The sequence below is a fragment of the Struthio camelus genome, chromosome W, assembly GCF_040807025.1.
Source record: "Struthio camelus isolate bStrCam1 chromosome W, bStrCam1.hap1, whole genome shotgun sequence".
In the NCBI taxonomy this organism is placed as follows: domain Eukaryota; kingdom Metazoa; phylum Chordata; class Aves; order Struthioniformes; family Struthionidae; genus Struthio; species Struthio camelus.
The window spans coordinates 4,922,573-4,950,239 of NC_090981.1; the positions used below are offsets into that span (position 1 = coordinate 4,922,573).

The 27,667-nt window shown below is 37.4% G+C and overlaps 1 protein-coding gene across 4 annotated transcripts; it reads right to left on the reverse strand.

The window, feature by feature from the left end:
• Nucleotides 1–1,644: 1,644 nt before the first annotated feature.
• Nucleotides 1,645–27,327, reverse strand: LOC104147628 (carnosine N-methyltransferase). 4 transcript variants are annotated; one of them, XM_009680394.2, is made up of 8 exons: nucleotides 26,921–27,327; nucleotides 24,302–24,497; nucleotides 23,107–23,270; nucleotides 13,206–13,346; nucleotides 7,836–8,014; nucleotides 6,128–6,241; nucleotides 5,073–5,176; nucleotides 1,645–4,800 (listed from the first exon to the last, which is right to left on the reverse strand). In XM_009680394.2, the coding sequence occupies exons 1-8, from the start codon at nucleotides 27,232–27,234 to the stop codon at nucleotides 4,699–4,701; spliced, it is 1,314 nt and encodes a 437-aa protein (XP_009678689.2). In that variant the 5' UTR covers nucleotides 27,235–27,327; the 3' UTR covers nucleotides 1,645–4,698. The 4 variants fall into 4 exon arrangements, 3 of the variants coding, with proteins under 3 accessions (XP_009678689.2, XP_068782281.1, XP_068782280.1); XR_011137567.1 differs by having other exon boundaries at nucleotides 1,657–4,800; nucleotides 6,132–6,241; XM_068926180.1 differs by lacking the exon at nucleotides 6,128–6,241 and having other exon boundaries at nucleotides 1,650–4,800.
• Nucleotides 27,328–27,667: the final 340 nt, after the last annotated feature.

The following is a 27,667-nucleotide window of genomic DNA, read 5'->3' on the forward strand; positions in this document are numbered from 1 at the left end:
CCTGGCTTTTACAACTCACTGTATCAAATCCTTTACTTTTAGTTAAAGGATCCAAGTGGGAGAAAAAGTGAGTTTACATGTATATCAAACTTCTATGTAGGTATGAAATTTAACTTAGCATTTTACTTTTGCAAAACTAAAACTTTCTTGGCACCGCTATTTTGTTTTCTGACCCATTATGTAAAATAGGGTCAAGGCCAGGGAGCTCGTACACTGTTTCGAGTTAATCAGAAACGAAGAATCAACTGTGCATTACAGTACCTCCTAATGATTAAATGACCCATCTTCTTCCCCTAACCATCCTCTTCACTAGACCTTTTGTTTAATCAGAGCTCCAGCATTGTTACTAATTACTCATCTCAAACAAAACGTAAAGGGAGAAAGCTATCCCGCATCATCAGCCTCGCCTTCAACCTCCAACAACAGAGACACAACCAACACGAACTGTTTAAACTCCCACCAACAACTGGACGGGGGTGCGGCTGAGGAGAGACTAAACTAAGATAGCCTCCAGACAGGCTACTTCCCTTCAATTTTTCCTACCGAGAAAAAAAAATAAAAGCGGCTAAACACGTTAGATCGTTTGCACGATGACTAGAAAAGCGCTAAGGAGGCCTACAGCGGTCACATAGGGGCCACAGCAGGGCCTCCCCAAGAGCAGGCCCCCCGGAGTCGGACGGGGGAGGCCCCTCAGCCCGACGGGCCCCCCAGGTGAAGGCGAACCTCGTCCGTTACCGCGCCGAGGTTGCATCCCCTCACCAGCCCGCCTCCAACACCACGCTGCCCCAGCTGTCCTTTTACCTCGGCTGCTGCCCGCTCCTTGCTGCGGCCCCCAGCGCCTCCCGGCGCCGCCCACTCACCCTGCGGCGCCGCCAGCCCCCCGCGGCGCCACCGGCCCGCCGCCTCGCTCTGCTCCGCCCAGGGACTGCCGCTACACAACCTAGGCCGCTTCCCCGGCGGCGCTTCAGTCTCCTCCAGCTTCCACTTCAGGGCGGCGCTCACCGCCTCAGCCCGGGGGCGTCGCTCAGGCGCGGGGGCGCGGGGCGATAGCAGCAGCGGTTCGGGCAGGTAGCGTTTGAAAGGCACGTGACACACCAACGGCTCCACACGCCGCTTAGCCATGGAGGAGCCCGGCCTGCGCGGCCCCCGGAGGCACAGGCCCAGCGGCGCCGCGGGGACGGCGCATGCGTGGCGCTTCCGGGCGGGGCAGAGCAGGGCACGGGCTGGACTGGGCGCGGCGCCCCACCCGCCCCTGGGCTCAGCGAGGCCGCCGCTGCCGCTAGCGCCACCTGCAAGCGGCGGGAACGCGGCGGCCTAAAGAGCAGGCTCCGGCTCGCGGGGAGAAGGCGCAGCTGCGCGTTGCTGGGGAAGCCACCGCAGGGCCGAGCGGCCCCAGCCCTCGCCCTGGAGTCTGCACGACCACGCTGCGCCTCATGGGAAACGCGGGCGCTAGGTGGCGGAGACGCTGCCACGGGGTCCCCCACCTCCCTCCCTGACGGACACCTCTCTTTAAGGGGGCTGCTGAGCACAGCACACCCCTACTACCCCCTCTTGGCAGCTGCAGCCTTCCCCATTTTCCTCAAAGTTGGAAACGCCTCACTTTGAGCAACTTCTGGTATTTAAAAAACAAACAAACACACCCCCACGCTGATGGTTCCACGAGACACTTAATCCGTTTATTCAACCAAACACTTAAGGTAATTGCTGATGGTAATCAGTCACTTTCAACGCAACAGTCAATTACAGAGCAAGTTGAAAAAAAGCACATAGAGAATACTTCAGCAAAATTTGCTTGCTAAAGAGTTAAGGAAACAAGAATTAAAAAAAAAAAACACAAAAAAACCCTTAAGTGATAAAAATCAACGATGAGGCTCGGAAGTCATACTGCAAACTTTAATATCCATGAAAAATCAAGTCCATTAGACACATTAAAAATAGAAGAAAATTCACACCGAGACATGAAACTTTCAACTCCTATCTTCATAACTGATTTTAGAATGTACTATATATAAATAAAAATACAGGATCAACTTTACATTTGTCAAACTTGCTCCATATGAAGAAGTATTACACTGCAGATTATACAGCATTTTATATTTTACACTCAATACCACATACAGTTTAATAGTGACCTAAGTTGTCTTGGCTTCAGCTGATAAACAAGTTGTGCATTTTTTTTTTTTGCATTTTTACAATTGAGGAAGAGAAGAATGCAATCACACTGAATAATACACATTTATCTCTGTCCATAAAAATACAAATGATGAATTTTAAGAACTCATAAAATAAGACTACAGGTAAAACACTAAAGTCATACAACTCATTCACAAGATTATTCTGCTTTCAACTTTTAACGCAACCATTACAAAAGGAAAGCATCAGGGAAAATTTGAAGTGTATTTTCTAAATTGAAAATAGAAGCACATCACTATATACCTGACATAAGTCAATAAGAACATATTTTCCAAAAGCAAAGCAAAAAAAAAAAGGCACTTTCAACAATGTGGGGTAGTGAAGAATAAAACCAAGAGAACAAAAGATACTGAGATTCAGCCAATGAAAAAAGTTCAATGGTTTATTTGAAAAAAACAATAGCACCCACATTTCAAGAGCAACTACAGGCTGCTTAAAAGAGGCAGACATTGGGCAACATTACAGATGTAACTACTCAGCAACTGCATAATCAACATTTACCTAACCTTGTCTTATTTCAAGGAGCTTGAAAATTGAATAAAATGCTAATCACTTTTTATCTAAGAAAAAAATCAGAATGAAGGCAAAGAATCACAAAGTTCATAGAAAAAAATTGAAGTAGTACAATATGGAAATCAAAGCAACAGAAGACTTTTGAGGTTTACAAGGGCTTATTTTTATATCTATTTATTATAATGGCAGTGTTTCAGCTTTAAATAGGTCTTTCTTGGAGTAGGGTAAAACTTTGACTGTTCATTTATGGAGCTAAATCTTGGTGGTGCATCTTTAGGAAGAGGAGACAGTTCAAAGATGACTATTTTAAGTAAAGCTCTAATGAGAACGTCTGTGGTCCAGAAGCCTTTATCCCTGATAAGGATTCTGAGCAGAAAACAGCACAGTACTGAAACATCCACAGGCACTCTCTCTTATACAGTGTTGAGACTATAACAAAGGTAAAGTTGTGTTTTTTCCCCTCCATGCAAACTTTCAATTAAAAAAAAAAAAAAAGGGGGGGTGAGGAGCGGCACGATTTTCCTACCTTAACAGGAAAAAAACCCAAAAGCTTATAATGGATATAGCCCCTATTAAAAAGATGCGATTAAGCCATCACCATGAAAAAGGGACTATAAATAACTGAGAACAAGTGAGGTTGTTTGAAAAAGGATGAAAGTGGTACTTAAGTTAACCATCATATTAATATAAACAAAAACCAAATGGCTAATATGACACCTCCTCTCAGCACAGTAATTATTAACTAATGTTTTCTTATGTATGTAACTTCTAAGTGACAGAAGCCTCGATCTCTCTTGTATAATGCCAGGTTTTGTAGATTAAATATCCACCTAAACCTTATTTGCCAGGAAAAAAAATAGGATAAGGAAGCAAGAGGTAGATTTTACAGTAACATGGGTAAACTGCCTTGAAGTTACAACCAAATTATCTACCAACTGGCCTGCACATGCCAACTCAGACAAAGAGGTGTTTTGGTTACAGTACATCTTGTTTACATGTAACTTTTTGCATGGGGGGGGGGAGGGGAGGAGAAAAAAGGATTTCCTTTCTCCCACCACCTGTTCATAGCATGGATAATTCAGCTATGCTACTAAAAAAAAAAAAAGAAGAGCTCAAAGTATAACAGGACTTTCTGTTGTTTAATTATCTTAAAAATATATATATTTTTTGCTTCCACATCTTTGACTTAAGCGATAGGCAGGTGACTCAAACCCAATATATTTTAAGTCTGCAAAGCATCCAATATTTCAGTTTCAATACCAACAGATTAATCACAATTGGTGTTAATCCTGAACTGAGGTTAGTTTACTGCTCCTCTGACATGTTCTTCACTTCGTATTCTGCTTTCACATAGTATTTCAAGTTGCCTACAGATTTTGTGTTTTAATTACATTTTTAACAGTCAGATTTGAAGATTAGCATTTGTACAATAGTCTAGTTTGTTCCTATTTCCAGTTCCATAGAAAATGCTGTAACAGTTCTGATGGTTATTATATTTTTCAAGAAATATTTTACTGCTTTTCAATCATTTCAGACTTCATAATTTATTTAGAAATACTCCCTTAAACTGTGACACAGCTAGTACAATAAGTACCTCTATGCATTCCTAACATCACAAAAATAGAAAAGAAAAAAATATAAATTTATGAAAATTGAGGCAGTATATGTGGAAAATGAGCATGGTTAGGGCAAACATTACATTTTATACTCATATATTTTTGTTTGTTTGTTTTTTTAATGCATTCCAAAGCACAAAGACAGCATATATGAACATTTCCCCCTCCTTTTTCATTAGTGTAGTACAAATATGCATGGCATAGTATGTGTCTGGATAGCAATAGAGATATTAAGAAAATAGACACTATCTAAATCCTAATTAGGAATAAGAAGGCACCACTGATTTGAGGTTGTGTCCAGACATCACCCAGTCAGTTTTGTTTTCAATTTCAGCAGTCGAGCCAACATTTTTTTGATTAACCTATTCAAACCACTTTATTCTGGTTTTCTCACGACAAACAACACACATTCATAGTAGTATTTCATCATGGAGAGTTCATTCACAGTGTATGTTGATAATACAGATTCTTTCTCTACCTGAAAATAAAAAGCAGAGAAAGTGTTTTGAAGACTTCTACAGACACTGTAGAAGTTTCTCTCAGTCAGAGAGAAATTGCTATATACCTAATACCAACAGATTTCAATGCTTTTTTACTCACCTTTTTTTAAATGAGAAAAGTAAAAATTTGTACAATTATAAGTATTTAACTCTTCTAAACATTATTGCTCTGTGCCATTAAGCTAAAGTACATTTAGGTTTGTATGAAGGAATTTGCCCATTCTATACCAATACTGCACATTCTTCTTACCTCGATATGGAATCCATACTGCAGTATAACATTTTTTATATCCTCATAGCTTAATTCTATAGAAAGTTCATTTGCCAAGTTTTCAAAGTGGTAAAGGAGAGGACCTAGAGTATAAGGAAAGAATGGAAAGGGATGTCAAAAAACAAAAAAAACCCACCCAAAACACTTGTTTAGAATCAGAAGTACATACTGAAAGTGCTAAGAATGCTAATATTCAGGCCCACTACATTCAAATACAGACAAAAAATACATATTTCTATCACTCAAATATGCTTTTTATAATGGATTTCAGAATCAATGTAAAATTAAAACAAATTGGTTCAACTGATATTGAACAACGAAGTCTCATTTCCTACCAAATCGTGTCTTCTGTCTCTTAAATTTTCTTCCCTTTCATTATTGTAGAATCATAGCTGCCTCTACCGAATCGGAGGCAGGACATGCTGTGGGCTCTACAAGAGCTATGTTCACATTTTGCGACTGGCCAGGACAGGTGTAGTGACTGACCAACTACTATACAAAATGTTTGATGTCTGAGGGTTTTTTTTCCTGCCTTTCCCTCACCATGGCAGAAATTTTAAGTCTCTCTTCCTTTGAGCCAAAGCATCCATAAATTTTATCCTTGAAATCAACTCCCGCTTACAAGCGTAGTACCAAATAGATGACAGATAAAGATAATAGAAAGGATGTATTTACAGACAGAACAAGTTTTATTTCCTTAGAAAGCCAGCAAAAAAAATACAGGACGCTACATTTGTCAAACTTAAGTAACAAATTTGCGATGCATGATTTCAAAACATGGCACTGGGCAGCTTTGATTCCATATATAAAAATCACGTGACATTGACTTGACAGTAACTTAACAAAAATAACCATTTGGACATATTGAACAATCCTGAGATGATTTGCAAGCCATAATTTTTTTTTAAAAAGCAGCTCTATAGAGTTTTCAGCACAGACACTTTCACTCCTATAACTCTTTTCAGGTACTAGGGGCCTGTTATGTGAGGAAACAGAACTTGGGGGTAGGGGGAAGACGGGTTGGTCACACTTGCCTACATTTATCCATATTCCTCCAGGCTTTAGTATTTTCCATATTGTATCAATATAATCAATAACGTTATGTGCTGTATCTATGAAAAAGCAGGTTGCTATGCAGTCCCATGTATCTGCACAAAAAGAACATATTATACAGAGATCAGTTTCAATGTTTCTCCCCCTGTAAAAATTTAACACCAATATTTGTTGTTACACTTAGGCTTTCCTTCAACTAATAAGGAAAATTGAACACTTTTCATGTTTACCAGAAACTAGTTGTGTTTTATGTAAATGATGGGCAGTAAGTTTGATTTTGTGGGGTGTGCATATATATACATATAGGCCCAAATGTGCTAATACTCATCTGTTTTTATGAGCTTCACTACCAGAACTGTTAAAAATATAAATGCAAAAATACCCAGTGACTTTGGGCCTCTCCAGTTACATTAAAACCTAGAACAACACAGGTCTGTACATTAAAGCATATTTTTAAAATTATATAACTTCAAAGCATTTTATCCAGTATCTGGATGTTTCTCCAGATGTTTTTTACTAGTGTATTTAACAAGCAAGATCTTTCAAGGACTTTCTTCTAAAGTATGAATCTCCCCATTTTTTGTCTAAACATGCATCTTTAAAATTGCAAAAGTCTAAGTTCTCTAAACTTAAAAAAATCTAAATTTATCACCAGCATCAGATAGCCTAATACAAGACAGATTAACCTGTAGAAAATTGAGCAATTATAAGGAAGGCATCCTCCAACAAAACATCTAGAAATTTAGCTGCACAAAGAAAAGGCTGAACGAAAGCAATTTAAGAAAGCAGTTTAATTCTGGTGAAAATAACTATGGGTCCAATAAGGACAGAGAGGTGGAAGCAGAAAACAGAACTTGTAGTTTTCTGTTCGATTCAATACTGTGTGTGTGGGGGGGGGGGGGGGAGAATGACCCCCTCCCCCTCCCCCCCCCCCCCCCCGAAATAGGCATACTCCATGTTTCTTAGTATTTGCTCTATTAGGATCAGAAGTGTTAAGGGTAAGTGCTATCCTTTGATCAAAAGCCTAAATATGTAATTGGTAGAGTAAGCGCTAAAGGAGGTAATCTTCTGCAGATTAATTCAACATTAGGTTAGTCATTAAAGATTACTTAATAGCTGCAATGAAGACCGCATGACTAATCTGGTATCACCAGGGAAAATAAGCGTATTTGTACTGACTGGAATGTCTCAATCTTTAATAATTACCATCCCCATAACGTGCCCCCGAATTACCTGCTACTGGCATTCAATAAGCATGTATTTGTTTCATTTGTAATTTACTACTACTGAAACAGTTGGGTATGTTTTTACAACAGAAAATACTCATCTTTATATTTCTTGCACTAAAGAAGAGAATGGACTCTCCATTCCACACTGTTCACCTGTTTAACATCACTTTTCTTAATCAAGTAAACCTTTTCCTAATTTTCCTGTTGTATTTATTTTGAAAGAGACTACTGCAATAATGTATTATTTTATAACTAAAAAGAAAAGAAAGCTTTTTTTTTTTTTAAAAGTTAAAAAAAAATCTTGCTACAGTTCGAAATGATCACAAATAGAGTGGAACTAAGCCTGTGATCGTTAAGCAAAAAAAGTACTTAGTTCCACTCTATTTGTGATCATTTCTTCTTATCTTATAGCTAATGCACTGAAGATACGTGGAAAGACTAAATATTTGCATTTACTCACTGCACTCAGAGTAAATTTCTTGAAAATCCCCTGCTGTCATAGAGAAGTTTGCACCAGAGGGAAGACTGTGAGGGTCAACATCAGGGAAATAAATTGGTCGTATCTGATCAGCAGATCTTCTGTTATTGCTAAACTGATGAATCCAGGGATAAAGTTTACATGAGTTAACTTCAGAGCATCTGCAAAATATGGAAGTTGGAACAACTCAGTTTCACTTAGCTATTCATGTATTATCTAAAAATGTAGATATCTTGATTATGAAACAATGCACAAAAAGACTTTCACCAACATCCATGATTTTGTCGATAAAGTTAATGCTACAGCTAGAAGCTTTCTAAAGCATTTTTATCTAGTTCATGACCCATCAATTTATGAACTGATCAAACAAAACTAAACAACTTCACACTCTAACATATAAAACTATCACTACTCAATAACTGCCCTTTTTTTTCCATTTTAAAATTTTCTTTTCCTCCTTTTCACCACTTTCCCCAACTTACTTTTCACTGAAAAGAAAGAAAGCTTACAAGATTCTTTCTGTGAGATGGACAAAATTTGTGATTCAGTAAATTCAGTAAAGCTAATAAGCCTTTCTGGATTGTCTTTTTTTTTTTTTTTAATTAAAAAGAAAAAAAAAGGAGCAACAATAGTTTCATGCTTGTCGTGAATTTTCTTGGAAATATTGTACTTATTCTAGGTTCTTCTGCCTTTTCTGAACCATAATCATAGGGGTTTTGAAGCACAGCAAAACAAAAGCATTTTTCAGATGCTAAATTAAAGAATGTATTTAACTTTCAAAATCTTTTTGTAAAGGTGTAGAAGTTTTGCACTAGATGTCTCTTAAGTTATTAAGATCTGAAGTGTTGCAATTATGCAAAGTAAACATGTCTTAAAATCTGTGGATTGGCATGACAAACTAAGTGAACTCTAAAAAGTGATGAAATGGTATTTAAAGTAAATAAGAGTAAATAAAAAAGTTTTCCTCAGTCCTGCAAACTTAATTTGTAACTTAAGAAAAGGAAAAAGCTTTCTCCCCCCATGCATCACCAAATTCTGCAGTCAAGCCCACTAACCAAAGCCATGATATACATGCATAACTAAATATTCAGGGATAACAGAGGACATTTGTTCTATAAAATACGTATCAACAAACACCTTTTAAACTGTAAGCAATTTACCAGTTTACATAAAATGCACTGTTTTGGCTTGTGGATAAAAAACATCTAAGGCAAAAATCTTTGAAATAAAAATTTTGACCTTGATGTCATGTTTATATTTTTAGTTTTCTCAGTAAAAACAATCAACTGTGTATGAACAGCAGTATACTGAGCTCATCAATTGTCTCCATATATAATGGACATATAAATATCAGACATATACAATCTCAACAGTCATAAAGAAAATAAACAGGGAACAAATCCTGATAACATGGGCATAATTTCCTTCAAGCAAGACATTTCTACTTGGGCTGACTTCATAAAATAACAAAAAATAATAATAATAAAGGGTCTATCAAATGTTTGTGTTAACCATTTCAGCGTTCTCCATGTGTTCACAGTCAATTCGTATTATCCTTAGAACACTTCTGTAAAACAATGAAGTTTTCAGACAAGCAAGGCAAAGAAACTAAGAGACCTGAGCAGATTGCAAAGGAAATCTTTTCTGAGCCTATCAGTGAACACGTACCTTCCAGTACTTATTTTTCTTCTCATTTTTGAGCACAAATTATTTACATGTAGACTTCTAGACAGTTCCAGCACAATTCCCCATTTACTATAGAAGAATGACCTTGCTCCATATTCAAGTTTGAAAAGCTTCTCTTTCCACCTTCCCTCATTTATACCTCAAAACTAAATACCACAGTCCTTTACAATTACCATTCTTCCAACAAAAGATGCATGATATAGTTTAGGTTAAAAATATCTAACATCTTTAACTAAGAGTATGAGGCACTTCACTTCTAACGAGGCAGTACCATTTACTGTGCAACGCAGTCTGAAAAGCTAATTCTGGAAGAGACTGTTAGGTCAAATCTTGTGAACATTGATTTCAAGATAAAATGCTTAATTGTTTTCATCCGAAGGCATTAATCAATATGCAAAAAGTACAACTAAGCAATCTTCTCAAGGTGTCAAGATTTATCTACAATGGCATTCCTTCAGGAAAGTAGAGATTAGCCAACCGTCAGTGCGACATACTCCAAAGCACTTTAAACCACTCCTACTCGTTTAGGTGCAAAGTGTTTTTATACTACTTCAACTCAATTTCCTCAAATATTCATAAGTGGGACTACTGCTTCTACTGAAGGGCTGTTGTGCTGAGGCTACTGAGCCTGCTCTGAACCTCCAGCTGCAAAACAAAGCAAGTCAGCAACTAGCTGCACACTAGATCAATCCTGTTGCACAGTGGAAAAATGAGACCATGTAAGAGCCCATGTCTCCGCCACATAGATATCACCCTGATGTTTTCCCTCCTATCAGATGTCATAGGGATGTAATGCATGTCCTGTGGCTCTAGACCACTTGAAAATTTTGGTATGCTTCCCAGAGGCAGAAAGACTGCTTATGATTTTTTTTTTTTTTTTTTTTTTTTTTTTTTTTTACAGTTCTTGCTCTTCCAAAGCACGTGAAAAATGAAGTACATCTGCACATCACCAGTGCTCACCTCTGCCATCTGTCATTATATCCAGGACTCTTCTAAACACAATAAAAATACACCAGCAATGCAAAAACCTTACCGTAAAAGAAAAAGCTGAATCTCCTATTTAAGGATTGCAGCAGCTTTTGAGCCGTTATAGCTTAACTCTCCAGAGCCACTTTGTTTTGGAATTGAAGCTTCCTCAATGGAATAATGCACTTTAACCAATATAGTTTTCAAAGCTGAGTTGATTCCTTTCAATTTTTCAGTGACCATAGTTACGCCCTGATGCACTTGTGTTCACTACATACCATGCTTTGAAATTTTATCCACAGCAAAGTAGATTCTCAATTTAAGAAAGTTCTTTCACATGTGTTAAAACCAGCAGATATCACTTTGTATACAGATTTAAGTCACTGTATCAAATCCAGAGGGCCCACTTTATTAGTGGGCTTGGTATTCAAGACAGTATTTTCTATCTCCCTAAAAAAAAATTAAGGTCATAGAAAGAAGGCAGATCAAAACTGCAAGCGTACACTAACAAAATACTCATGCCATTATCAGCTGAAAACAAAAACTAATTAGGAACTATACCATGCTGATTAAATATGAAATCATTTTTTGAAAATTTTATTCAGCTTTATAGTTTAACTTTTTTTTTTTTTTTAAAGTATCACTGAAATCACTAAAATAAACTAGCATTTCATTCAAAGTTATTTTCCTTGTTCCAACATGGAAAGACCTAGGCACCAACTCTATCCTCTTTCTGGATAAATTAAGAGGGAAAGAGGAAAGGAACTGTAGCTAAAGACTTATTTGCAAAATCCTCTTTTCTTACCACACAGTTGCTTAACTGATATCTTCAACTCATATTGATCATTGTTGTTTCTTTCAACTCCCTTGTTCAGGAAGGCAAACATGCCCATTTCAGACAGCTAACTGGGAACAGCCATTTAGGCCCGAAGTGAAAAGTCCCCAAAAGTCCCTACAACCTCCTTAATAGACATCCAAGCCTACAGTTATGTCTGCACCTCAACTGAACTGACTGAAATTCAGAGTCAAGTTAGCAGTGTTCTCTTCCTCCTAATACCACAACTTGTAATTGATAACTTGCCCAGGAAAGATGAAGGTTACAACAGGTGAGCAACATGCAATTTGACTGTCTAAAATTAAATACTGTTAGCAAATCTAACACATATACATCTCTTTGCTAAATATATTTTATACTAATAGGAAACATCACATGAATGTTAGATGCTAAGATTTATGAATATTAGAGTAAGTTCTAGACTCAAAGATTTTCAGGTGAATTCCACATATGGCCTAAAGATTCCGCATTTAAGACAAAAACATATTATCATAAGTAATTAAGGGTGAAGTTATACTTTCTGGTTTGAATCAATGTGACAGCTAATCAGTGCTACCAAACAGGGGAAGTGAATACTTTTATACTGCTCTGAATCAATTTAAAAGTTCCAAAGAGCATACCAGCCAACAAGGCTGTACAGTTAGGAATGAGAAGCACATGATCTCCTCCTATCTGTAGCTGCAAGGCATTAGATTAGCTCAACTGTAATATGCAATTTCACCACCAATGACAGTCATTTATGAATGATGTAAGGAAAAGGAGCAAATAAATCTCTACCAAATATCTGTTTTCATTACAGTGACCACTGCTGTCATATTCAGACATTCAGCAGTCACGAGAAACAATGTTGTCCCCTTGTTCTGTATTAGAATTTTAAGTAATAATAGATTTTGTATCATCTTCTGGTTCCCATGCCTAGCATGAGGGAAACAGGCCATAAACAGGGCTCCAAAGCACCATGAAAATATAGAGTATATAGGCCAGTATTTTAGGTGTTTTTACAAAGGGCTTATAATTTCAGATTGAAAAATCAGGGAACTCGCAAAATCTGTTTCTTTGAACTTGGTTTAAAAGAAGAGGGCAGGAAGGGGCAGGAAAAAGAAGAAATATCTTTGATACTTGTCCACTAAGTCTTCCCACTCCCATTCTTACAAGAACAACTGCATTTTACTGCCTTCTTCCTTCTCTAACAAATTCATTTAGCAATAATTTCCAGCACAAGTGACAATGCCGAACACAAAAACATCACTCTAAATTAAACCTATACAGTGAAACTTACATTACTGTCTTGCATTCAAATTTAGTACCTGAGTGCAATTGCAGAACTATTAATTTTATAATTTTAGCTGTTATTCAGTGACAAGACTTGCTTAGGAAGCAGTGTAGCATGTTTGGTTGGCTGCTTTCTACATAGAAACAGTGTCTTAAATTTTAATTCGGAATGTAACATTTTCATGAATTGGTTTCCTCTGTTAGTAATCATCATCATCAAGTATCATGCATATATTAATTAACCCATCTTTGACACCTGTGAGGTAGGTGTGCATTTTATAGAAATAGATTTGAAATAAAAATATAATTTATTCAAGATTATGCAGGAAATGTGTGGCAGAGTCCAGACAATCTTAAGTCTCATAACTGAAAAGGCATGCTTGCTACTATAAACTTAATAACTTACCCATAAGACTCATAACACTCCCCTCCTCCAATTATTCCACTTATATTAAAAAAAAAAGTTCTATGAAGTGGTTACCTGTATTAGGACTTAAAACTCAAGAATAGATTTATATTCATTCAAGTTTTTCTCATTAATAATTTTGCCTCCCTGTAGGTGTCAACCAGCAAGTAAAACATAAGCTATATACCTGTTGAGTACAAAGTTAGAAGAAAAGAGCATAAAGAGGCTCCATTCATTTCCTTGGCAAGCATAACCGAGCATAGCTATTTCCCACGCCAATCTACCTAGCCCAGCACCAGGTACCAGGATATTAACTTTGGAGAAATCCCTGCAACAAAACAAAAATAATAGTTAAGTCTTTATCTGATACCTCTTAACAAAATGTAAAGAGGTCCAGTCAAACATTTTCCCCCATATAATTAGATGTTATAATGTACTTCCTGTATTTTTAAAGGCAAACTGAGCCAGTTTTGATCAATTAATTGTATAGTCAAAAAAACCAAACACATACAGAAAAATGACTCATCAAAAGAATATGTGCACAGAATAAAAGTACTTACACCTATGCAATCCTTATAGTGCATCATTAACAAAATATTTTTTCTAATAACTTTAAAAGCTGAAGTGATTTGCAGAAAGAACGAACATGAGCACATATCACCATTTATTCTTCTGTGATACCCACTGATAATCAGTAAATATTCTAGAAATCAGAAATGCAGTTCTTGCTTACATCGCTTTATACTTGTCAAAATATTTGTTTATTTCTTACATCAGAAACACAAAGCAGGTGAAATTTCTATGAGCTGATAATGAACAATTCAGACTACAAAAAATTAGAGAGTCAACTTTTCAGCAACTATGGGTTTTGATTCCACTCAAGCACATAAACAACATTGGATTTCCTAAAGCAAAGTACAGTGCAGCTCTCTGCCCTTCACTTCTCATAACTAGACATCAAGTTGAAGACTACAGGAAGATGTCCAGCAGTGTTCAGTTACTGAGAGATTTAGACCAACTTATCTTTGGCTCACCTGTAGAGGTCTGATAGCCTCTTCACGCAGGAAAGATGGAACAGTCTAACTGAACTCTTCTGGGGCTATGTTTACCTTACTATACCTTCCTTCTGTTTCTGTAAAATAGGGCATTTAACATCACAGGCATGACATACTGTGAGGAGTCAATAATATGGGAGCTTTAAATTCTACCTATTCTCTACAAAAATTCTTGACCATGCTCTCTATTTAAATTCCATTTTATCATCCCAGATACACAGTGGTAGCAAAGGGTTAAAAGCTCTGCTAGAGACTTCTTATAAGCGCTTCTGACCTCTTCAAGTGATGGAGATGATCTGAGGCACTGCTTCTATTTTTACCAACAAGGAAACCTTTGCAAGTGACCCTCCAAAGTCATTCGAACAAAGACAATTCTGACAGTGGAGAAGCCAAAGGCTCTCCATTTATGAAAATATTACACACATTAATTAGCCTTGTGTCAAGATTCTCAGTGCATCTTTGTCCTCAATGAAGCTGTTCAGTACCAAAACAACCTGTGTCTAATATCACATACTGACATCACAACAGGCTTTATATTTGGAATATATTTTTATATTTGTCAGTCTTGACTGATACTAATGCTTCAGGCATGATTTGCTGCTAAACTCTCAAAGATTGAGGAAATCTCCATTCCTTTTCCATGGGACACAATCTACTTCACAAACCAATGTTTCTCTCTTTTATGGCAATGCTAAAATTGCCAATGAGAAACGCTTGCTATAACTTGCTTATATCCAGGATCTTGACTTATTGTGATAAGTGGTTGGACAACTTGCTGCAGAATTAGCTGTACAGAGCATGTCAGATACTAGGAATTTCTCGGAAGACTTGCTCTGGTGGGAGATGCCCCACGTTTGAGCAGCAAAAAGCTGTGAATTAACCTCTCCCAGCTTCCAAGTCCAGCAATTAATAAACAGAAGAATTAAGAATCTTAAAACATTCTACTCTTCCAGGTAGAAAAGGTAATATATACATATTCTAACTAACCAGTATGGTTGCATCACAATACAATTAAACCTGGCAGTGTAGGGCTTTTCATTTCATGATGCATACAAGAGAAGAGACCCATTCACATACAGGACAAACACAAATGGGAATCTTCGCTCTCAAAAGGAAAACACCTCCACACCAAACTGAAAATATGTATCATCTAAAAAGGAATTATGCCAAATAACAAAAGATTTTAAGAGGATAACACATAAGTTTGCAAGATACAGTACAGGATTTTAATCTCAACTAAATGTTTATTGCCATTTAGACCTCTATACTCCTTGCCGTGGGAAGCAAAAGGGTGAACGCGGCACAGATGCTGACTCAAAGGACAAGGCTATTCATAAGAATCTGGTCTTGCACATGCAGTCAAATGGAACCACCCAAAGTCACATGCATATGAAGAATGTAAGCACTTACGTATTTTAATATTCTCCAATAATTTTCCAGTTTTCAGTCCTGGACAGAACTTTCTAATTTCATATATCAAAAAAGCAAGGGTGAACATTCAGTCCTCCCTCCCTTTCCCAGTACACCTTCAAAGGCAAAACATCCGTGAATGAATTTAATACATACATGCAACTAAACGAAGGAAGTCACAATCTGCATTTAAAAAAAAAAAAAAAAAAAAAAAGGAGCAAGAGTGTGCACGCAAAACTTCTGAAAAGCAGTATTTCTAAAGATCATTAACCAAACACAGGAGAGAGAAAGTACTGGCAACCTATATATAGTTTTGTATTCTTTTCTAAAGGCCACACAAACTAACAAAGTGATTTAAGAGTGTCTTTTGGTTTGTGGCTTAACCACTTAATTGGTGAAGCTTCCCAAATTGAAAACCAAAGTTTTTTCATTCCTAATTTGGATTCCTTTCGAATTATAATTTCAGATTCTTTATTCTTTGATTAACAGGAAGTAGGAAAACAGCACTTTATTATTATTTAAAAGCACTTCTGTGAAACAAGAATTTACTTTTCTTTACCTCTCTTCTACAAGGAAGGCCAGAAGAAAGAATAATGAGCCAGCCAAAAAGTCCCACTGAAAAAAAAGGAAAGAGATGAATTCAAGGGAAAACTATTTGCCTAATATAAATTTTGAAAATAGGAACCCGAGAGGAGGGGGGTCCAAATCACTTGCTGGGAGAAATTAAAAGAACCTCAATCATGCAGCTGTTTATTAGCAGTGGTGTAACTATTCACCATTACTGCAACCATAGTTCCACCTCATCTATTTATTTCTTTACAATTTATCTTTATTTATGAAATATTTCAACTAGTTCTATGCAGATTTTTGCAACCCTATGTGGACACTTACATTTTACAATAACAGTGGCTTTAAAAACCGTACACCAATTCTAAGATGTCACGTGCTGATCAGAAAAGATACTCTTATATGAATAACCTACTGACAAGGAGCTATATAGGTATAACCAGTGTTCTAAATCTGCACCCTTGTTCATACTGACACAAGATAAAGCTTCATACAAGCGAGCTGATTTTAAGTTGTTTGCAATTGGCTTATATCTTTTTATTCACAAAAAATGTGGAAAAAGTTTATTTTAATTGCACTTTCCTCTGCAACTTTATTACAGGATTGAAGTCTGTCCGGAAATTTGTTAGCGATTTAATTCCTGTCTATCCTCTTTACATCAGTTGCCAGGGACTTGCACTGGCCATCAACTTCATTTCAGCATCTAGAGCACTGCTAATAGAACACAAAAATATATTCAAATCTCTGAATCCACTAACACGGACACTTGCCTTCCAAAATGGTACAAGACCATTTCTGTCATCTAAAATCAGAGAAATTAGGTATCTAGCAAACTCGCTGTGCAACAAGCAGGTAGGTACATGAACTTAGCTGTAACATCAAACTACATGTTAAAATCAGCTGAAAGAAGAGTCGGGAATCAGAATCGCTAAAAACTTTAAATTGCATAAAAATTGCTTTTTAATGGCTAAACAGTCATGAGTCAATTTAGGAGGCTAGAAAAACCCATTTTCCTATGGTAGATACATAATAGTAGCAGAAGCAGAGACAATTAAAGAAACTCCATCAGCCCCTAATAACAACCAAAGGTTATCTTCAATGAAATTATCCTTAAACTAGCAAGCAGCAGAAGCATTTCTAAGCCACAGATCAGAAGCGCTCTGGTACTGGTTAGGAACATAAATGGGCATTATGCTTAACCCCAGTACATCACATATTTTGAATATGAACATCTGCGGGGCATAAGGGGAGAAATATTGGCCTATTAACATCATAGGTATAGGGAAGAGGGCTAATGCATTGTTTGGGATAAATTATGTACATGCTGCTGCCTTTTAAAGAGACAGTGGATGAATATCATCAGAAATGCTACTAAAATTTGTCATGCCATTATTGTATCACATTTTTCACTTTTGATATATTTTCAATTTTTAAAAGCTTAATGCCATTACTGAAGACTTTAACATGCTATCAATTTTTCAAGGAAAAGTTATACACAATAAATATAAACTTCATATTTTATGCCCACTGAGTTTTAAGAGAAAAATCTGTAGGTGCTTCAGTCAAAATAAAAATATAATGGTGTGTGATCATAGATAAACTTCATTTTCATAAACTAAACATTGCAATTCAACATTATTTACTGATACAAACCTCTCAGAAGAGAGGTACCACACTGCATTTGTTGTTGTTACTAGAAGCATGTAAATTCAAAAATTAAACATTATATAAGTGGTAATGCATCTCTTCCAGCACTGCTTTTTTTTTTTTTTTTTAAAAAGCAAAGGCAACTACTTCAAGAGGTTCTTATATTGCCATGAAACAGTATACATCAGAAAAATACTCTCCGTACATAGACCACCGGTGGACACACTGTGGAACTTGTCGACGTATCCTTTCCTGATGTCTTATCTCTGTAACATTCATAAATTTAGATAGTGAACAGACCCAATTTTCAGTATGGTAATTTTAATTATTTTACTATTATCCTATTTTCAGTAACATGCTTTAAAATATAACTGCTTTTTAAATAAAGTAACGAAGACAACTAAAAAGTGCAATCAGTTGAAGAGCAATTCTTCTGCAAACTGCGTAGTTTAGGTTTATATACTTCCATTTCAGGACCTGCAAAGCCTTCAATGGACTGGAACAACACTGAAGACATCACTTGCTGATAAATTCAGTGTTTTGGAGGAAATAAACTCTAGGAGGACAAACACATTTTATATCAAGTTAAAAAAAAATTCTATGAAACAGAAGCTTTAAAGTCACTATAAATGTGACTCAGCACATGCAAAAAGTATAGCCAAACTCAGCCTTAAAATGAGTGAGATAAATTTTTCAAATAAAAAGGAAACTAAGTACCCATCACTTCTTTTGGGCAATACTGAAAATATAGTCAATTGCTGTACTGGGGTTAGATTTAAATTTCTAATGATAGAGGGTTCCATAGGCCAAGGCAACGAACAAAGAAAAAGCTTGAAGAAAATACCTAAAGTTACTGATTTTTGGTCATGGAATGATATTAGCTAAGTTAAAGGTTTAACATCTCTTTGGTTCCTTTTGGATGAAAAATTTGATCTTTATGTCCTTTCAGATAAATAGAAAGGGTAATAGAAGTAAAAGAAAATTAAGGAAGAGAAGGAAGAAGAGGAATTAATTAGAACAAAAAAATTATCTAGTTTAGAAAGAAATATTCACTGTAAAGCAATGCTCCTCAATACACTCAGCTAGATTTTCATTTTTTTTGTTTCTCCATAAATATGCTTAAATAGCCATGTTCAATCAAGAAATAAAATGTATCTGTGTTTCACTATTTTCTCCCACAGAAAACAGTGGTCACGCTCATTCAGACCAAAGAAATTCAGAAGGCTTGGTCAAGAAGGTGGACAATTCCAGAAATGCCAAACTGAATAATACAGAAAATCCATTGCTTCTTCAGAAAGACCTTTATCTCATGTAACTTTGTTTCAACTGCTTTGGTGATCCTACTAACAGAAAGAAAACAAAAATATATTTCTGAAGAGAAACAGGAGGTAGAAACAGCTTTTGTGTTTTTTTTTTTTATTTTTGAATGACAGTCTTGCCAAGAAACTGGACTGAAACACAAGATAACATTAGCACCTATTCACAAGACTTCTAATTTACAGCTGCTTTCCACTGTTGCTTGTTCTACATCCCAGAACTGCAAGCTTATAGAGCATTTAACGCTTTCTTTCCTATTCTTTGCATACCTACAGAACTGATGTAGGCTGATATTGCAGAAAATAGCAACAATACAATACCAGCGTGCATGGAGCTATAACAGCCACAAACATACTTGGATAGTTTCAAATTGTGACTTAAAACTTCTAATAGCAGATCATCTTTTTCAATACTTAAATTGATTGAAATACCATGCCCATATACTATTCCACAAACCTTCTATATTCCTTTTTTGACTCCAATGCATGGAAGCAATAGAAATGGTGTTAATTAGAAACTGCACAGTTCTGATGAAGCCATTAAAAATATATAGGTTGACTTGCAGTGACAGATTTAAATTTAGAATATTTATTCCTCTGTCACTTTTAATGCAGAATACATCTAGGCAAACCTGTTTTCATTACCAAATGCCAACAATACACTTTTTCCTCTAAGAATTTCATCACTGCAGGAAACTTCAGCACTTCACACTACTGAAGAGAACTCTAAAGAAATGCAAAGGTGCACTTTGAGGTTCCATACACAGGCTACCTTCCTACATGACCACCCACAGCCAGTCCTCTCTGAAGGAAACAGACTTTGCACCCACTGTATACACAACAGCCAAAATAACTTAATAATGGTCAAACTAGGCCCTGTCCATCCCTTCAAAATGAAGCAACTGATCCCCACCAAAACTTTAAAAAAGGAACCAGATTAGTGACAGCCTTCCCTGCCAGACAAGTTGTCTCCTTCCACAGGGTTGAGATGACACAGACAGTAAGTCTCATGATACATAAACAAAGAGAACAAGTACTTTTGAACTACTGTGCTTCTTGCCTCCTGAAAAGAGGAGCTTCTTGCCTACACGAAAGTAGGCAAGCCTCTGGACCCTGGCATACAGTGTGAGCTGGAGACAATAACTAACAATATATAAACAGAAAAAAGGTCTTACATAAGTGCTACCACAGCTCCATAACAAGCTTGAATATTAAACTTTTAAATAGATATGCATGCAATACACCCTTTTAAAATGCAAACATTTCACTGGACAGAAACTTAAACTCATAGTAGAGATGTCTGATGTAAACAGAGATATTCTGAGATTTCTATAAAGACGGAAAAAGAAAAAAAAAGCAACTGGTATTTCAGAACCATCACAACAGGGATAGAAGCAGTGTCATGTTTGTTGTGTCTGACGAAAACAAACAACAAAATTCCTAGTAAAAGTAGCACAAAGCTATCAACTAGAAATTCACCCAACTTGTTACCAATGTTACTTCCTAAAACCAATCTGAAGTTTTTAAAGTTTACTGATGATAAAGGTACAAGTCAAAACTTTCCAACTTCAGTCATACATCTAAGACTTTAGAAAAGTTACCTCTTCTGTAACCAAAAACTTTAAAAGCCAGCATACAAAAAAGTGAACTATTATTTTTAAGATTTAACAGATTAATTCCATACCTATGACCCCTCCTATAGATCTGCACTAGAGACACATCAGGTAACTTGTAATATATAATTCATTTTTATCTCATCTAGGGCACTATTAGCACTGAAAACCTATTAAGAATTCAAGAACAGTTAAAGTGTGAATAAGTCAATTCACACAGTATTGCTGCCTTAGGAAAATGAAGTGAAGATGCTTGGAGAATAAACCTGATTCTTGCTTCTGTTTCTTGGTTCAAATAGCTTGCTAAAAATGGGTAGGTTTTTTTAATATTACTATCTTGCAACCCTCTGCAGCTAAGGTGGTCTTCAGCTTTAGCCAGGGTAAAATACATTATTGTAATTCAGTGACATTACAAAAAGTTGGATACAAACAAGGTCTCTATCTGAAAAGAAATGTGATCTTCTCCTAGATGAACTGTAGAAAAAAATAAGACAGCACTACTTCTTCCTATAAAGAATCAGCAAGGTAGAAGTAAAAGCAGTAACTCTCCAAAAAATAATTCCTTCTGCCACATCACCTTTTGGGTTCCCTTTCACACCTTTGTTAAGCTATGAGCAGCTACAGCTGTCTGTAGTACATCTTTACAGTTACATCATTTACTGTTACACTTTTTAAGTTACAGAAGTTGAAATTTTGCATTTGGAACAGTGATTTGACCTTTGCTAGGCTCAAGAAATACATCGTATCTTACAAATTAAGGACTTGGTGAATATAAAAATAAAAATGTTGTAAGAAACATTTTGTATGACACATTGCTCTACTACTTCCAGTTTTAAATGTGTGTGAATTCACAAGCTGCTGCTCTCAGTCAGGATTTATATGTAAAAAGGCTTACAATTTTGTTCTATATATTTATAATAAGCTAGGAAAAATTACATTTAACACCACACTTGAAGAACAAAACTTAAGTTTTCTCCAGGCTTTATCCAACTTGTTTGGCCTTCAGACAGAAAGTCTTGTATCAGATATGCAACACATTGGTATCACCCATCTACAAACTAAGAACTAAAGGAGGATTTCCATGAAGTCAAAATTCAAAGCCAGTTTTAGAGACAAAGATTAAGTTTGATCAATATCATGTCTTCCAAGAGGCTCCTACCAAAAGTGTTTACATATAAACTGTAACACTTACAAAGGCAAAAAGCTTTATTTCTTGTATTTTTTCCCCTAGGATGATAACTCCTAGGGAGAGTTCTAAAGAAATAGTATCCCTTAAATGTGTAAAAACTAAACTGACTGTAGTTTTTTTTATACAACTGGAGATTCTTGAATGCCTTGTATCCAACAAGGAAAGGGCATTCAAGTTATATTTTTCAGTGTCCTGTAGAAAGCTCATTTTCAAATAAAATTTCTTAAGTGGTGCAGTAGTGTTCCACCTTGAGATAAGTTAACTCAAAGCAAAAAGGAAATCCAGCAATCTACCTGAACTTGCTATTTGACTGTATCAGAATCCACACCATGTTCTGCCATGTAGTAGTCCTCATTCACGAAAATTAAGAGATAGCTAGTAGAAGTTATTTGCAAATTAGTACAAGTGCGTTATTAGTAATCACTGAGAAAGAAACTCAAAGTAGCTTCCAGCTATATCAAACCTAAACTCTGAGATGTTGAGAGAGGAAAGTTCACAAGTGATATTAAAATAAATACAGTAATGAATAATTTTTCCTTTATCAAGTTCAAACTGCAAGATACTTTATGATAACTGGGCTGACTAAATGGCAGCATCACTAACGATAGAAATTATTGCTGTAAGAATTCTTCAACATACAAATGTTCCTCAGATTCTACCAGTATACTTCTACTTGAAGTTACATATAAAACCCTGCACTGATCACTATTTTGGTAGGGTTTCTTAACCAGGCAGTGCAGTTATAAAATTATGCACATACATCAAAAAGTTTTTTTAAGATTTGCATTGTAACATCTGTCTGAAACCAAGGCTAGGATAAGCTATAAGTGCAATAAAACTATAATGGGGAAAACGAGTATTGCCCTTCTTGGTGTAAAGAGAAAGGAGAGAAGACGACTCACATTTGCTGTCATAACCGCCTTTCCCTAATCTGCAGCACAAGCACTCTGAGTATCTGCTAACCTGCAAACTTTACCTCACTGAGCACCACTGGGTTAACTTTTAATGTGATAGTATTCAGAAGGTTGTGGAGTTATCAGGGATCCCATTATATCAAGCCACAGAAAACAAATATTTATTCCTGGCTTATTACATGTGAAGTTTATGATTCTGCTCTTATCCAATACTTTCTATTAAAAACAAACTTTCTTAATTAAACAATAAATTCCACAACATTCACAGCAATTGCTGAATTATTAAATCCAAGCTTTTTCTTACTTCCTAAAAAACTCTGTTACATTTGTGCAACAACGCACGCCCACATAAACAGTGTTTTAAGACTTAATTTTACCATCTCTCTTTTGGAAAGTTCTTTACAATTTCACTAATGATGGGCTGGTAGCAGGAATCTCTCTCAGGTTTCCCCTCTTCACTCCAGTCTCTTACAAATTGTTTCAAAGTGGATTTTAATTTATCCATGTCAAACGTTGAAGCTGGTGTAATCTTCCCTCTTCCCTGATTAAAGTGAGAAAAAAAAAAAGTTAGTGAAAATATATATCAAGTATCTTTAGTTTTGAAAAATAAAAAAAATAAAGTAGAAACAGACAAAAAGTCATGCTATTAGGGCTGTTGGTAGTTCTAGTTGATAAAGCACTTGCCTCTCACCTCTGGGATCAAGGCTCAAATCCTGCCTAGAATCCTAAATGAATCGAGTTTGGTGGTCTCAGTTCAGCCGCCAATAGGCCAGGGTTCACATCACAAAATCAGCATGTATTATGGCATAACTAAGCACAACTGGTAGTCCTTGTTTGGGAAAGGACCAGGGCTGAGCTAGTACAGAGACTGAACCTCCCACCCTGAGAGGGAGGTCCTTCTATGTCACTACTGAGGCAGCCTAGAGAAGCTCACACTGGAGCTGCCCAGAACTGTACGTAGCCTGCAGATACCAAAAACAGACTTCAATTTCCATCACTGCAAGTCTTTCAAGTTTGAGTGCAATTTTATGTGATAGAAATGCCACACTGAAAAGCAGGAAAAATAGTGCAAAAAAACACACTAAATTTTATATATGATAACGTTCAGAATTCTTGGCCAACCTAAAACTGTAATTGATTTAGGACGCCATAACATACAATAAGCTATAATAAAGCAGGCAATATCAATTATGGCCTATATAGCCAATTGAAAAAAATAAGATTAAAGCATAACCAAGGTAGAGCTAGAACTCCAGAGTAAAAAACACTGTTTTATTAAAAATGATTACTGACATTTGCCATAGATTCTCTATTAGTTTTCATAAGAGTAACTAAAAGGACTAACAACACCTTGTTTTATTAATTATCTCTGCAAGATGTGAAAATGAGAGTGAGAAAATGCAAGCAAACAGGAATTCATAAAGGAGAAAAGGTAAGAAGGACAAAAGGTAAGAATGCTGGAGGACAAAAGGTGTGGAAAAAAACAAACGCAGAAAATCTCAAAGCATGCAGAAAATCCCAAAGCATATAGAATTTAATTTTGGAGTATGAAGTAGTCCAGTTTTAACATACATCTTCTCCATATTCTTTATTTTCAAACATATGAACGCAGTCATTCACAATGGTCTGTAGTATCTGTTGATTATGATCAATGCACTTCCGAATCTTGTCAAGGTGAGGAAGGAATTGAGGGAGAAGACTCTGTTGGTTAGCTGGGAGAGATTTAAACTGCCTCTCTGTTCTGTTCACCCGTTCATGCATATTAGTTCTAGAAAGTAAAAAAATTAAGGTCTTTAGATACTTAGCAACATTACATATAATAAATAAATACAAAGAATTCACTCAAAGCTACTCCAATTACAACTATCCATTTCTTTAAACTCAAAAAGTGGTCAGACTTCATAATTTCCTACTAGGAAACAAAAGTTCTCAAGAATTTTATAGGCAAAATGATTGTTTTAAGCTCTAGTTCCACATTATTACTCTTTTAACAATATGTTATAATTTAAATACTGTTTTTACCTCATACAGTTCCATCACCAGCCACGCATTTCCAGCACAGGTGATCACTACCTCTAATACATGGATCTACAAAATGGATTCAATTAAATAACCAACCGACACACAAACCCATAAAAAATAGCCATGTTGTTTCACAAATTCAACTTAAATTGAATGAAACAGCTGAATGCTGTGGTAACCTTTGGCTACAGCAATAGTGGGATGTGGAGTGGGAATAGGGCTGTCAATCTGCTTGCATAACTGATCCAGGCTAAAAATAACTCTTTCCTTTCCCCAAAATAACAGTTCCACAGAAAAGGTGTGAAGCTACTGCCAAAGAGAAATGTCTTGTTTCTTCTGCTCTTCCTTTTCCTCTCCCAGTACAGTTCTGCCCTCTACTTTGTGACAGTTTTGGCACTCACCAGGCCTGCCACAAACCTGGTTTGACTTGTTAACCCAGCAGAAAGCTATTCAATTTTTGCTAGTTTAGCAAGTCAAGTTGGCCGAGCACAGGGTTGAAGGGGCTAGAGAGTGAGAGGCTATGAAACCAGGACAAGGAAGTAGATGATATGAATACTGCTCTTTTTGGCAACTGCAAATATTTTATCAGGTCAAGTCATACTGCAGTTTCTCAAACTCATATCAGCATACTGCAACATGGTGGTGAGAACTAGCAACCAGAGGTAGTAAGGTGCAATTGCTGTAATTTTGATCGCAACCTCAACCTACAAATTTGACTAGTTAAATGTTCTCCAACGTTATGAAAGTGCCACTGAGAAGAGCCTGTTTATTGTAATATCTACACTGGTTTTAAAAGACATTTAAGAACAAAAATCAGAGAAGGAACAGTAAGAAAAATAAACTAACTCTCTATACTAAACACAAATCAATTAGCTCTAAAGCTCAATTTTAGCTCAATTACTAAAACTGATTCTAGACTGCTTTCAAGCACTTCATTGTTGAGCATGAGGTTGACAAAGATAACAGTTTCAAAGGGTTTAAGGACAGAGGATACAATTACATCACTGACATAGCCGTAACAGACAACTTTAGTTAAATAAATACTTATATCCAACATAAAGACTTTGGTACAACCAAATTGAATTACAGAATTCAGTTTGGAAGGGACATTAGGACGTCATATAGTTGAACCTCCTGCTCAAACAACTCCCTCCCCCAACCCAAAACCCCATGATACAAAAACACTAAACAGGAGCAAGGCTCTAAATATCACCCACTCCTCCATGAACCTCACTGTTATTTAAATGTTATGGATATGCTTGTCTTACATTGCCAAAAAGAGATCAGTGCATAACAATGGTTCAGATGATACAATTTGTCAACTGAAGTATAAAAATACATAGTGAAACTGCATCCCAAGTCTGCTTCATGAACCTAATGTAATAGAAGACATTTTACCAAAATACTATCAAGGACTGGACTTCTTTCAGCCATGCCTATATGAAATTTGAAGCACTTTTCTCTTTCATTCTATGAATTCAAGTAGCAAATCAGGTTTTTTTTCTCTCTCACTTATCTCGTTCTTAAAAGGCCATCAAGCACTTTTCTCACTCAACAAACGTCTAGACAACTAAAATTGTAACAAAATGGCATCCATCGGTGCTATCAAAAAGCCTTATTTCTTCTGCAAATTAACCAGTCTTTCAAAAATTTCCCCAACAATCCAAGATTAAGTGAAACATCATTTGCATTTCTTTGCCAGTACAAACTACTATTGTATTTCGATACTTTACACATAGTGTCTATTTAACCACTTTTATCTTTAAAAAAACCAAAATCCTTCTAACCCCTCGTTTCAGGTGTTTGGTATTTTGAGGTTTTGAATTTTTTTTTTCTTTTTGGCTTCCTAGCTACCAAACAGACCGAGGCCGACTTTGTGCGTATCCAGAAACGAAAGGGGAGCAAAAATCCTTTTGCGACTCGAGCTTCTTTCCCCAGCTAAAGACAACACACCCCTGGCACAGCGCTCCCCGCGGAGAACAGGCCGACGAGACAGACACACACAGACGGGATCGGGGGAGGCAGGCGCGGGGGCGCTGTGAAGGCGCCCACGTGGACAGCGACCTCCTCACCCCAGAGGAGCGAGGCCGCTAAGACAAGGGCACATCTGAAGCGGGAGGGGCCAGGGCGGCGCAGGGCCGCGTAGGTGAGGCGACGGGGCTCGGTTACCTATAGTATCGGAAAACATTGATGATCCTCCGGAAATGCTCCCGCTCTAGCCGTTCCTCCTCCGCCTCTTCCTCAGCCCGGGCTGCCGTGGCCGTCGCCCTCGGTTCCTGCGGCTGCCGCCGCCATTGCCACTCGTCGCTTAGCGAGGCCGCCTCTCGCTCACCGCCTCCGTGCTCTCCCCGCCACGGCAGCTGCTCGCGCTCCTCCTCGTGGCTCCGTCGCGGCCCCCTGCACCTCGCTTTGGCCGGCGGGTCTCTCTCGCCGGGGGGCCGCGGCGGCAGCGCTTTGCGGGACACAGCCCACGCAGCCAACATCCCCACAACAACTGCCACCGACACACGCTCCCACTCTCGCTCACTTCCGGCGGGAAGTCGCAGGAGGCGGCCAGGCGCGCGCTCGGCACCGCCCCCCGCGCGCCAACGAGCAGGCGCGCCGCAACGCCTGCCGCCCCGCGCAGGGAGTATCGCGAGAAGACGAGGAGCGCCACAGGCGCAGAAACGAGCGCTGTCCCCGCACGGCCTGGGGGGTACTCTCCGCCTCTTTCGGCATTTCACGTGTACCCGACTGCAATCGTAGCTGCTGCTACGTCTCAGTTAATTTCGGCAAGGACAATTTGGCCAGATTAACAATAGCAAACTCCCCACCCCCCCCCTTAAAATAAGTAATAAACAGCCACCTCGGTTTTTTTTATCAGTTCCTTTGCAAATTGCTTAATTTCTTTATGTCAGCTATCACAGGCAGGGAGAG